Source organism: Aythya marila, assembly GCF_965140915.1.
Source record: "Aythya marila genome assembly, chromosome: 1".
NCBI classification, from domain to species: Eukaryota; Metazoa; Chordata; class Aves; order Anseriformes; family Anatidae; genus Aythya; species Aythya marila.
Window position 1 is genome coordinate 77,851,580 of NC_139042.1, and position 13,806 is coordinate 77,865,385.

Genomic DNA, 13,806 nt, shown 5'->3' on the forward strand with positions numbered 1-13,806 from the left:
AAGAAAAAAAGTGCATAGACTTTTACATGTTGCCGAAAACTGTTCATACAACAGTTTTGAGTTTGGTAGTGATCTATAAACATAAATTATGTTTTGGACACAATTTCCACCACAATCACTTGCCTTCAGGTCACAAATGTCCACATGGCTATAATTCACTATAAACTATGTGAATGACCAGATAGGTTGTCTATTGTGTAAATTTTGTCTATGCATCATGGTAAGAACTTGTTGGTTTTTTTTTTTCCTCTTTGGGAGTTCTAGAGGCTAGCCACCTTAAAATGAATTTGAGAAGAGCAGCTTTTGCTGTTATAAGCTACAGAGACACGAACAAAAGTTTTAGGCAAAGGAATTTATATACTGTGGCAAAGGAAAAGGAAGTAAAAGAAAGTGTGTTTCACATAGATTTCTTACATTCAATGCTCTCTAGCCGGCCAGACTGCTTTTCAGAACTATGGTATTTTTTCTGTTAAGTCTAACTGTTCTCTTTAAAGGCTTTGAGTTTGGTTTCTGTGCTGATTTCTCTTCTGAGGATCTCTCTCTGTTCTCTGTTTCTGTTTGTCTATTCATTTTTTCATCACATGTCTTTTAAGCAATGCCAGGCCACAAATACTGAAATCTTTTAAGCTCTCATTTTAATATTCCCTGCTGCTGCTGTGTAATGATAGCTTTATCCTCACTGCTGCATTTTTTCAACCTGAACTTTTTCCAGCTGTTTGCTTCCTATTTTACTTCTTTACATGAACTTAGGGCACTTCATTTTCTGGCAAGCTGCAGTGATTCCCATACTACTGTAATACTACAGCACCTAATGTCCCAGAGTTTTAGCCCTTGGCAGTTTCAGAGTAGCAGTAAACAGTCCTTAGGAGAAAAAAATATATATCTATGCAAGAGAAAGATGGAGCAAGAGTCTTAAAGTAATTAGCTTCTTTCAGAAAGAGAGCTAAATCAACCCTTAAAAATGCCCGGTTGGACTTTTTATTCCAACTCTAATCTTTTGTAAATCACAGAATTCTTGAGGTAGAAAGGGACTTCTGGACCTCATGTGGTCCAAACCCCCTGCCAGGCCACCTAGAGAAGGTTGCCTAGGACCACATCCAGGCAGCTTCTGAACGTCTCCAAGGAGAGAGCCTGCAACGTGTGCAAGTGCTCAGTCACCTGCACAGCACAGAAGTGCTGCCTGATGTTCAGAGGGAACCTCCTGTATTTCAGTTTGTGCCCAATGCCTCTTCTGTTAACCCTGGGCATCACTGAAAAGAGCCAGGCTTTTTCCTCCCTGCACCCTCCTTTCAATTATTTAGATATTTCAATAAGATACCCCCTGAAAATGTTTGATATTGTTTGATGTTGGTAGTGAGGAAAATAAGTTCTCATGTATACTTTTCAGTGTGGCATTTCTGATGTAATTCCTTTTGATTCCATGTAGTAGTATTGTCAGCAGGTAAACAAATAGAGAAGTAACAGCCTTAACCAAGATTTGGTTGTATTCTTCTTAGCCTATTACTCTACTGATGGAGTCATCAGATGCAATGAATCTTGCTTGCCTAACAGCTGGGTACTATAGACTGCTGGTCGACTCAAGGCGTTCAATATTCAACATGGCCAACAAGAAAAATACAGGGAGCAGAGAAACAGGTATTCATTGCACAGTACGTTCTTGATGGTCACAGGTGTAAAGCAGAAGCCAGCTTAAGCCCCAGTGCATCTCCAGATAAATGCAAGGCTGTGCCAAATGAGATTTTATTGCTGGCTTAGACTTGGCTCTACGGTACACCAATTCAGCTTTATAATGTTCTGATATTCAGCCTTTGATAGCTTGAATTTCTTTCATAACTGTATTGAAACAGATGCATGTTCCCTATGAGTGTTATTACATTATACGCATATATCTTGTGTAAGAATACATATGGTGTTGTGGAAACCAGCTGGGAATTTGATTTTCTTTTACTATTTCTGGAATAGCATTTGTACCTAGCTGTGGTTTGGTTTTGCACTAAAGTACAAAAGTGTCAGTTAAACTTTAGGTCATTAAATCAACAGCTATTTAATTTAGAGCAGAGGTAAGCTTGAACATGCTTTTCTGAAGCATTTGATAAACCAGCTGTCCTATTCAGAGGGTTCATTGCTCAATATTAACAAGATATTGTTTAAAAATGTGCTTGAACTTGTGATTGTATGAATCTGTGGTTTCACGTTTCTTTTATTTCCCTGTGCTACAGGAATTGAAAATAGAGGGAAGCATAGTCTCCTTGCTTCTGAGTGGAGCTGTGTACCAAAAACTACCACTTTCCTGGCTGAAGGAGATCAAGAGACTCAAATGTCCTTTGCTGATCCTAAACAGAAGACTGTAGATGTTCCTGAAAGTCTGTTATGTCAAAAAGAGCACAGACATCTGTACATAGAAAATACCTATAATTCAGGTGGATTTGATCAGCATCTGGCCAAGCAAAGTGACCCCACTGAAGCAGAAGAAAGCAGAAATTTTAATCAGGCTTCACTGCTGTCACTCTCAGGTTTGGAATCTAGCAAGAAAGCACAGGATTCTCCCAGGGGAGCAAAAGTTTCCTTTATATTTGGAGATCACAACTTGGATGGTATCAATCCTCAGACTCTTGGCTATGAAAGGCTTTTGGATGAAAGTCCAGAAGTACTAGAAAAACAAAGAGCCATTTATATTAGTAATGCCAATGACATTAAAGGTCTGGAGTTGTCACCAGATGCTGAAAGCATTCAGTTTGCTACAAATTCTGTTTACGCAACCATAAGTGATGGTAAAATTTTTGGAGCTGCGGAAGGAATAGAAGAGCCTTTGCTGCATGATATTTGTTATGCAGAAAACACAGATGATGCCGAAGATGAAGATGAAGTAAGCTGTGAAGAAGACATTATGGTAGGAGAAATCGATAGGCCTGCTCTTCTCAGCCTTTCTGGTTCTAGTGATGACATTATTGATTTGACTTCACTGCCACCTCCAGAAGGTGATGATAATGAAGATGATTTCCTATTGCATACCTTAAACATGGCCATTGCTGCTCCTCCACCTGGCTTCAGGGACAGTTCAGATGAGGAAGACTCTCAGAATCAAGCAACACAGCCTAGAGACGACAAGGAGCAAGCCAGTAATCTAGGCAGTGATGATATTCCAGTGTCGCTTATCGATGCTGTCCCTACTAATACAGAGGGCAAGTGTGAAAAGGGGCTAGATGATGCTGTAGTCTCTACACTTCAAGCACTAGAAGCTTTGGCTGCTTCAGAGGAACAGCAGACGAATGACAACTCAGGTTCTTTCACCATAGTTACATTTATTCATTGAAAATCATTCCATCTCATCCATTTAACTTTGGAAATACTCCATTTTGTGAGGGGGTTTTGTTTTTTGTTGTTTTGCGCTTTTTTTTTGCCACCATTTTCCATACATCATATTCCATATTATGTAATGGAACTACTGTTATGTTGTTAAGCTACTTGTCCCGGGAACTGTGCAATAAAGTCAGATTATTCTTACAAAAGATATTTTTGTCTCTAACACACACCTTTGCTTGTCACTTGTCCAGGTGCTTCAGCTGCTGTCATTGATTGACTCTCATTTTTTGTGGCTTGCAGGTGTAGCTATCTTGCGAGCATATAGCCCTGAGTCATCTTCAGATTCTGGCAATGAAACAAATTCCTCTGAAATGACTGAAAGTTCTGAATTAGCTGCGGCGCAGAAACAGACAGAAAACACTGCACGCATGTTTTTGACCACAAGTGAAGGCTATCAACCCCTTGTGGAAGAGCAGACTGAATTTCCCATTGCTAAAAGTCAGGCTGGAGTGCCAGGCATGAAATCCTCTCAGCCTTTGTCTGGTCGTCAGGCTGCGGAGCTACAGTCAAAAGTTGTGCCTTCAAAGCAGATTCTTCATTCAGATAACATGGAAATGGAGCCAGAGACCATGGAAACAAAATCTGTCACTGATTATTTTAGCAAATTGCACATGGGATCCTTGGTATATTCTTGCACTAGTAAAAGGAAAAATAAGATGACAGACAGTGAAGTGAAAGCACCTTCTGATGGCAATGCTACTGTGAAAAAGCAACAGGGAACTAAAAAAGCAGAGGCTGATGAAGACCTAAAAGCTAAATTTGGAACTCTTTCAGCAAGAGACAGTCAACGCCTAAGCACTTTTAATGTGGAGAGAACTGCCTTTCGCCAAAGATGGTATGCTGCCGATGATGGGGCAGCAGATAAGCCAAGCCCAGAAACAGTGAACGGGAAGACATTTCCAAGAGTTCCTGTCCTTGGAAAAACAGAAACTGACTGTAAGGATGAAGTAGATCCTGAGGCGGATCAGGATGATACCTCAGGGCTTGGCCAAGGTGAAAACTTTTTGTCAGATATGACTCCTGTGTCTTCAGCCAAAGACCTAAATGATGCAGAAGATACCGATTTATCTGCAGATGACCATCCTTCAAAGCTTCCAGAAGCTGAGCAGAGTGTGGCTAGACTTTGTGAATATCACTTGGCTAAGCGCATGTCATCTCTGCAAAGTGAAGGCCATTTCTCACTGCAAAGCTCTCAGTGCTCTTCAGTGGATGCAGGATGCAGCACGGGCAGTAGCACATGTGCTACCCCTGTTGAATCTCCTCTTTGTACCTCTGACGTTAAGCACATTATCTCTGACCCATCAATGAAGAGCATTACCTATATTCCAGCAGATGAAAGAGCTGCCATTCTTCCAAACCATGGAACAACATACAAAGACCTGCATCAGCAGCCAGAAGCTGTGTGTCACAGGATGACGGTGCCTGTTGTGCATTCGGCAATTAATGCTGAACCACTGTTTGGCACTTTGAGAGAAGGATGTCATCGGATCCCCAAGATAAAAGAAACTACAGGTACATCAGTAATAAAGTTTTTCCTGTGTTTGTTTTTAAAGTTGCATGTTAAGGTTGAAGGTTAGGTGTGAAGTTTGCATTCTCTTTACCTGAAACTACATCATAATCTGCGGCAGGCGGTGGGATTAGACCTTAGTGTATATATTCATTTTACTTATATGTATTGAGATGTTCTTGGGAGCTGCTTACAAAGATTCTTTTTTTTCTGGAAGATCTCTCATTACAGTTTAAAAAAAAAATGTCTCCTGTGTTTTAGATCTAATATTTGGGGGACATTGATGAAGAAGCCTAGGGGAGAAAGTAATCTTTGGAAGCCTCTCCAAAGTCCATAGTCATTTGAGTTCCAGGATTCTTTCTAGATCGTAAGATGACTTCAGAAGATATATTAATGTTGGAGAGAAAAAAAAATGTGCTTCATTTATTATATATTTTATGCTATTTTAGCAGATTGTCAAAAACATGCCAGTATGAGTAAAAAGTTCTAAATGTAAAGGTGAGAAAATGTCACTATATTATTAAGCATGTTTTTACTTCACCATCTGATAGTAGGTGTTTCGTTTAAGAATAATTTACATATAGAATCATTACCACATTTTGAAGTTCCAGTTTCAAGTGACTTTATGAACTTACTGTTCAAAAAAATGCATAGTTTTTCAGAGATAGCATTGGAAATCCTTTTGATTGGGTTTTGAACATTTCATTCATCCTGGGTAGCAACCCACATGTCCCAGTGGCATAGCAATGCATGAAAATCTGAAAGTGGAGTAGACTAGGAGAAAGAATGAGAAAAACAAACAAACAACAACATAACCAAAACAAAATTACCATGAATACATCTTTCCATGTTCTCTCAGGCAAAGTTAAAGAAGGTATTTTAATCTGAAAATATTCATCTAATTATTTAATAGCAAACATCCAATCCATATATTGAAGGGGGAGGGGGTATTTAGGAAGTTTTATAGATGATTTTCTATTCCTTTCTTTCAATGTGTTCTGTAGTAGAACAAACAGTTTATTATTCATAAGTTATAATTTGTTGATAGATTTTAAAAAGCATCATAGTGAAACACAAAAGACATGAGGAGCTAGCAATTAATTTTTTGTGTGTGTGAAATATTTTGAGGAATGGAGACCACTGGAAAATACTAAGAATCCATTTTCCCTCAGAGTTAAAGATATATAAAAGTTTTAGTCTGTGAATATTGTCAGGGTGATGCTTAATTCTTCTGTCTGCTCTTCTACTACCCCTAGTGTAGCTTTCACAGAGCCTGAAAAGGGAAGACAAGGAGGCATGCCTACAGCTTTTCCTAGACAGCCTCTAGCTGACTCCATCATGCTATCATCCATGCTATCAGAATCAAAGGTGCCAAGTCAAAATCAAGACTCTTGTGACATTCCCAAAGTAAATCAGGCTTGTGGGGCAACAGTTAGTTTACGGCCATATGACATGATAGGAGGAAGCCTCAGGATGCCGCACAACAGGAAAGTGCTGAGACGCAGCAGCAGCATCATTGGAGGATCTGCAGATATTGAGATGCTGTTTGAAAGGAAGGCAGCCGCAGCCAGCTTGAAATGTTTGGACACCACCCCAAGGGATGAATCCAAGTCAGAAAGAAGGGTGGAGCTCTCCCTGGGCAAAAAGCTGTCAAAAAGTTACTCCCAGAGTTGTGTGTATGTCAGCACTGATAGGAAGGACAGTAAGAGGTGCTCAGGCACAGGCGTCAGTCAGAAGGACTCCAAGCAGTGTCGAACATTGCCTTTGCGGAAGCTGGACACCAGTGCCTGGAGGTGTCGTGGCCCCTTTAGCTACTGTTTCCTAAGCAGAGGAAGTGATGATGATGAAGATGATGGAGATGGCCATCAGCTCTCATGTCTCTTTGAACCGCAGAACCCGTGCGAGCTAGCAGAACCAGTCAGTCAGTCTTTTTCCAGTGAAAATGAGCAAAAAGTCTTGGAGTCCCCAAAACCTGCTGAGACCCTGCAAAGTGAGGCAGATAACACACATGAGAAGAGCAGTGCTGACACCCAAGGTGGCCAGATTGATCTGAATCTCAATGATGTGGCCTTTGATGCACGAATTACACGAATAAATGTGATGAAAGAGAAGACGTATGCAATGCCTGATGGATTTATTGCAGCACAAAAGGATGCCAGTGAGCTACTGTCACTGGTCCGAGCAAGTATGGGCAAGAGAGAAGATTTACATCCAGAAACATATGACCTTAAACTTTCTAAGTACAAACAACTGTTATCTATGGAATCGAGACAGTTGGGAAGTGCCTGCAGGAAAATGGCCATGGCTGATAAAAGCCCTGAGGAAATGCTTTTAGCTATGACTTCCAGCTTTCAAGTACTCTGTTGCTTAACAGAAGCCTGCATGCGTTTAGTTAAAGTCATGAACTCTGAAACACAGCAGCAGGAAATTATAGCTAAGATAGATGAGGTTGTAATAAACTACATTTGTCTTCTGAAGGCTGCAGAAGCAGTATCAGGCAAGACCTCCAGTGATCCTAGCATTAAACTCTTGGCTCGACATTCGACTACCATGGCCGCTATTGTAAGCACACTAACACGTTCTCTTAAAATGCTTTTAAACAAATAAAATACAAAAGTCACTTCATAATCTACCTTTGCAAAGCCATACATTAAAAAAAAAAACAAAACTTTTATTTACTGTATGTGTATGAACTAATGTAACAAACTCAGCTCTCTCTGTATATTTTGTTATTTTATATAAAATAAGTATGAGATTTAAAAAAAAAAAAAAAAAAAAAAGATAAAATACCGAACACTGACAATAGTACTGACCAGATCTGTCCTTTTGTTTATACAAACACAAAAGCCAAAAAAAGCCCTCTCCCCAAGACCGGAAAGACAAACAGAAAAAAAAAAAAAAAAAAAAAAAAGAAAAAAAAGAAAACCATACAGGAGCAAATTGACATTTGGCTATTTTTCATATAGTCAAATCTATGGTTGTATGAAGTGAACTTTTAAAGCCTGTTATGTCAATGAAGTTGTTTTCTGTTTCATCCAAGTTTTCACTTGGAGAATGCTCCATGTTTAGAAATGAGAAATTAAATCATAATGTATATAATACAATATTTAATGTTTTAAAATTATAATTTTTAAGCATTGAAAATAGCAAAAAGACGTTTAAAATCCAAGAGACTATTATAACTTACTAGAGAATATATATATAATAAATGACTCTTTTGTTCATATTGCCTGAATTACCTGATTCTTCTTTTCTAGAAAGTTCTATATTAAAAAAAAGAAAAAAAAAGTATTGAAAATACCAACTTTAGAAGGTATCTGATGTATTGAACATTACAGTGTTGCATTTCAGACAGTGAAGGTAACTGTGGAAGACAGACTGAGGACATAGAAACCAGAGTGGTGATGTTCTCTGAAATGAGAATTCGATGCCATACTTATCAGGTCAGAACGTATAGGACGGGTCTGCACATCCCTTTCCCTGGTTAATGAGAGAGAGGACCATCAGGAAATTCCTGTGCTGTTTACTGTTTCATCATATATCTATGGTGCATCTGAACAACATGAACTGCATCTATTTTGTTAAATATTTTATACTTCATATTTTATGATTCTGAATGTTTAACTGTAAATAAGTTAGAAATAAAATGAAGTTTTCAGAATACAATAAATATCTCTGAAATATTTCAAGCCCAAGACAGTTCTTCTCTGAGTGACAACAAAGGCAATTTGTGAATAATCTGTCCCATCTGAACCTTTCTGGAAAACATTTTATAGTCTTGCATTTGAGAGACAGCCAAAAGCTCTCAATTTCACATGGTAAGTAGGCTTTAGCACGAGCATCTGTTAAGCTTTTCAGCCACTTAGGAGCAGCAGCCCTTGTGAAAAGTGCAAAATACCATTCTCTAAACTGGTGTAGGCAATTTTCATCCTTTTATTTAATAATGTCATGTGCAGAGAGTATAACCACTGTGTTTTGAAAACTTACCCATTCAGCTGAAGCAAGTGCAAAGCTTTCTCTTCTGAACTAGAAAGACTAAACCCACAAAATTATATTTTTGCTAAGGAAATATTTTCCTGCATAGATTGATGCACTTCACTATGAAATCAAAGTAAAGCTTTTTTTTGTCTGACTGCAGAGAAACATCGCCAGAAACTCAGTATCAAAAGCTTAATCTGATCTGTTGTGTTTGAGAAAAATTTTGTTTCCTAGACCAACTCATTTAGCATGTGGATTCATTCTTGACCATAGCTCATAGATTGCAGACTGAATTATTTTGGTAGTGGGTGACAGCAGCCTGTCCCACATAGTGCTCAGACTCAGTGCTCTCATTCTGGCAGCTCTGAAAATGTGGCTGAGTACTGCTTTTTTGCTGTGGTTGCCAGAGAAATTCTTTTGAGTATTCCATACTGGTCAAAAAATGCTGCTTTGGTAGATATTCCTTCACTGCCTTGTGTGTTTATGTAAAAACATGTGTGTTTATGTAAAAATCACTGGTGATTTGGAAATAGAGTTTTAAAAAGGGATTTAGAGTTGTCATAACTGAGTATCAACATAAAACAGAGGGATGTGATGCTTTCAGGGTTGCTAGTCCAATCATTTTCTTTCACTCCGTTTCATATATTGATCTAATTTTATTTCAAAAATAACTAGATTTTTGTTGTCCTTACTGTTTAAGAACTTTTCCGATTGGGAACCTGCTTGTTTTGCTCCCTAAAATTAACCATGGTATTTTCCTTTTCCCCTTTTCCCCTTTCCTTTTCTTTTTCCTTGTCTTTTTTTATTCTATTTTATTTTATTTTTAGGTCTAACTAGCGTTTTTTTCTCTCCTTTTGAATGAATTTTCATAGGCTTGTGGAGCATTTTGGGTTTTAAATGCACCTCGTGAGTTTATCTAGTCCAACCCCTCCCTGCTCAATGCAGGTCTGATCAGATCAGGTTGCTGAGGGCCATTTCAAGTTGAGTCTTGGATATGCTCCAGTGATGAAGGTCCCACAACGTCTCTGGGTTTGTGTTTAAGAATACTTATGGTTAAAAATAAAAATAATTTATTTCTGGTCAGAATTTTCAGTGTTCCAACAATGTCTGTTGCTTTTCATCATATCTTTCTTCCCTTAGAGGAGTTAGGCTCTGTTTTCTCTGGTGTTCTTCCATCAGGTTGCAATTGAGTCTCTACTGAGCCTTCTCTGAATAAACTGGGCTGAATAAACCCGGTTCCTCGGCCTTCTTTCTTGTAACATACTCCAGCCCCTGACCAGCATGATGACCCACCACTGGCTTAAAACCTATTTCTGTTAATATTAAGCATTAAGATATGTTTGTCTTCCTGGGTGGTATCCTCATTGATTTCTGCATTAAGTATATGTCTCAACTTAATGTCATCAAGAAATGTCACCAGTATTACCCATTTCTTGCATGTAGTCAATAATGAAATACTGAGTAAGATATTTTTGTCTTTATTTTAAACTGGTGCAACCTGAAAACTTGCTTCATGTCACACCTTAATGCTGAACATGTGGCACTAATATTAACCAGTCTTTATAATCTGCTATTCTAAGTTCAGGAGTGGCTGCTTTGCACAGAAAATGAAGTAATGCAGCAAACTGATCCTAAGCTTCCAATGCACTAACTGTGGAACATTCCTAGCATGTTTTCATGATTAGATTTGGCCAAAGCAATGGAGACCATGAGGCACTCACCACTGAAAAAATAAAAATAGAAATAAAAATAAAGAAGTGGGCAGTTCCACTTTCCTGTAGGTCTTAGCAACATATGAAATTTTCTGACAGTGCTGGTGGAATCTGGGAGATGCTGATGTGTGAAAATATGTGTGTCTCAGTAATAACACTCTCTTTGGAGGCTCTGAAGAAGTGGGTTCTGGAGAGAACAAATTTAGGCTTGCAAGAGCTGGTCTTGGATTTTGTAAGGAGAAAAAAAAAAAAGAAAAAAAAAAGCAAACTAACCTAGCAGCCTGTGTTACTATAGTAAATGTAAAACTTTCAGTATTGATTTTGAAGTGCATTTGTATTTTGAAGAGACTGTGCTATTCGTGGCAGATTTTTATGCTGTAAACCTTATTTAGTTTAGTTTTAAAACCACTTTGCTCAAATTCAGATTGTGAGTTCATTTCATCATTTTGGGGAAAAAAACAAAACAAAAGAAAACAAAAAAACACTAATTATTCTCAGTGCACAGACTTCTGTAAGAGTAAAAAGGAGCGTGTCTCCTGCTCCACAAATAATTTTTTTCTAATTTCTTTTATTTTTTCCTTTTCTGTTTGCCCAGTCACATCTGGGTTTATGTGCACCTTATTGCTCAAATATCCTGTTTACGGCACCTGCACTTGCACTCATCTTCTCTCATTCTTAGCTCATTATGTATGACAGTATCTACACAGTTATTCCTTGTTTATTTAATCTTCATCAGGGACTTCTTTCATTGTTACTTTTTGCCTTGTCCAATCTGAAATATTTTAATTATATCTTGTCACCAATATGAAAAATGTCTTTACTGCCTCAAACTAAGGCATGCTTCTTTGTGCTTTCTTTCTCATTACTTTTAAGAGTAGAAGGGGAAGGCAGCAGTTAGTATCCTGAGATGCTACAAAAGCCTCTTCTCATCCATGAGCCCAAAATCATAAAAAGCTAATGTGGCCAAATTGGAATACTTACCACCAACCTTGGTACCGGGGGAGGGGGGGGGCTTTCATTCTGAAGCAACCAGAAATGGCTGTCCTAATATGCGTTCTCAAGGAGGCACTTCCCACTAGCTTTTCCATCATGACACAATGGAATCAGAACTTCTCAGTCTAAATAACCAAGAGATTACTGCATAGATGAAGTCCGAAAGGCAGCATTGCTCTTCCTTGTGGTATGAAAGGTTTTTCTTGTGGTGGCAGCATCAAGGTAATTTCCACTGAGGTGTGACCCTCAAATTTTCTTCACCTTTCCAAGAAGTAGCTTGGAAGTATGCTTTTAACCCTATAGGTTTGGCAGTCCATTTTGGAAATGAGGTCAAACAGGGACTGGCCAAGGACTGAAAGCTTTACATTGCCATTGTAGATTTTCAGTTCATCTGCACTGTATGCAGATCAATTTAATATCCAGCTCAGTCTTGTGCTCTGAGATGTTTCCCTCTGCCAGGCCAGTGAATAACAGGAATTTATATTTATTGTTCCTTGTTATCATGGATTCTCCCTATCCATAAAGACAACTTTCTTTGTTGTCATCTTCTTTCTTAGTAAAATAAAATAAATTCATACTCCTCTGGTTATTGGTTCTTTGACCTTATTCTTCAAAGACCGTCTCTTAAGATGCAGCCATCATTTCTACTGAAGATAGTGTCCTAATGTCACTTTGACACTTTTTGTATTTATGCTTTCCTTCATGTTCCTTTTTCCTTCCAAGAAGTGTGCATTAATTTGTATTTTTAATAGCAAGAGCTCTTTTTATATTTTCAGGTCCAGACTTTCTCAGAAATCTTACAGACTGTGTGTATCTCTGACAGATTCAACAGTTTTCTAAATGGATGTTTGGATGTTGCAGTATTTGCTGTAAAACTTCTAGAATTGATACTTCCAACTGAGATTATATGATTCCTGTGAGGCTGTTGAGATACTAAACTGTTGTATATCTATCGTTTCCCCAAGCACTATGCTGTCTCTGATGAACTGTCTCAAGAGCTACCCTTGAGCTACCTAGCTCAAGACTCTACTCTTTGTAGAGTCAGTCTAGAAGTGCTGTTTGCAAGATACTCTGCTAGATTATTTATGGCAGGTAACTGTGTAAAGTTGCACTGTGTGAACAAATGTATGGATATTAATTTGAGAGTGAAAAAAAAATAAAAATGGAAGAGCAGACATCCTGAACTCTATTAGCAGGAATTCCTTCAATGTTTTAGACTGTGTCTCTGTGGCTGAGAAGGGACTAAAATTGTTTATGGCATGCTTTGTTTTTAATACCGTTGTGCCAAAGGTGATGACAATAGTGTGAATGTATCCTCCATGGTTACTGCAAAAGGAAAAAGCTCTGCAGTCTGGAGTGATAAGGTGTAGGTGTACCCTCAGAACATATTTATTTATAGACAATGAGTCTTAGAGAAGGCTAATTACTGGTAAGTTGCATTTCTTTCTTGAAGTCCAAATTCTATTCTTCATTATGCCTGTGAGTTGACAGATAATGGGACAGCAATCTGTCAACAAAGATGGAATTAAGTTTATGACAATAAACAATATTATTACCATTTCTTACTATAAGCAAAGAGTGGGAAAAAATAAGTTAGTTGCCTCTAATGATTTGATACAGGAGACACTGAGGTTACACAGTCATTTTTAGTGTGATGTTTTTCAAGTTGATCTTCAGAGAGAAAAGATATTTTGTAAATCCTTTTTGGCAGTGCATTGTACAAGTCTTCTGTACTGTATATGCCATTAAAATATCAGCATGGGGTGACAGTAAATGTCATCAATAGCTTTAGCCTTGAAAGCATGCTTCTTTTTTGTGTGTTTTTATGTATGATAGGTTCGTGACTGGTGTATTTAGATGTTAATGCTGACAACTCGAATGCTTCAGCCAGTGCTCCAGGCTTTGGTTTCAGCAGAAGCACTAAGTTTCTTAACATAAAATAGGAATTTTTCCAGTGTCAGTGGAAGGACATGATCTTAGTACCACCTCATGGAAATCTGATTTTCCAGGTGGTTGGGACCATTTTCTCTGAAAGAGATGCCAAAGGATACAGTTTCACTTTGATTCTTCTCTCTCTTGTGAAATGGTCACAGACTCAATGGAGGGTTTTGCCTATCCCTGAGTTGGCCGTATAGAGGTCATGGATGCCTGAAGACTCTCCTAGTTCGTCATTGTGCTGAGACTGATCATCCTGTTGTCACATCTACAGTTTCTGATACCTCTTGAATCTTCATGGATGGCCCAAAGAGCTGA

General features: G+C 38.3%; 1 protein-coding gene across 3 annotated transcripts in view; it reads left to right on the top strand.

The window, feature by feature from the left end:
- FRMPD4 (FERM and PDZ domain containing 4) overlaps positions 1–8,494 on the top strand; it is a 321,656-nt gene extending 313,162 nt beyond the window's left edge. The window contains exons 14-18 of one of the 3 annotated variants that reach the window (XM_082766505.1): positions 1,497–1,635; positions 2,220–3,281; positions 3,604–4,875; positions 6,132–7,432; positions 8,128–8,494. In XM_082766505.1, the coding sequence (XP_082622631.1) occupies positions 1,497–1,635; positions 2,220–3,281; positions 3,604–4,875; positions 6,132–7,432; positions 8,128–8,142 (3,789 nt within the window). In that variant the 3' untranslated portion in view covers positions 8,143–8,494. Of the gene's footprint in view, positions 1–1,496; positions 1,636–2,219; positions 3,282–3,603; positions 4,876–6,126 lie in introns of all 3 variants that reach the window. The other 2 variants (XM_082766504.1, XM_082766506.1) reach the window with 2 other exon arrangements.
- The last annotated feature ends 5,312 nt before the right edge of the window (positions 8,495–13,806 follow it).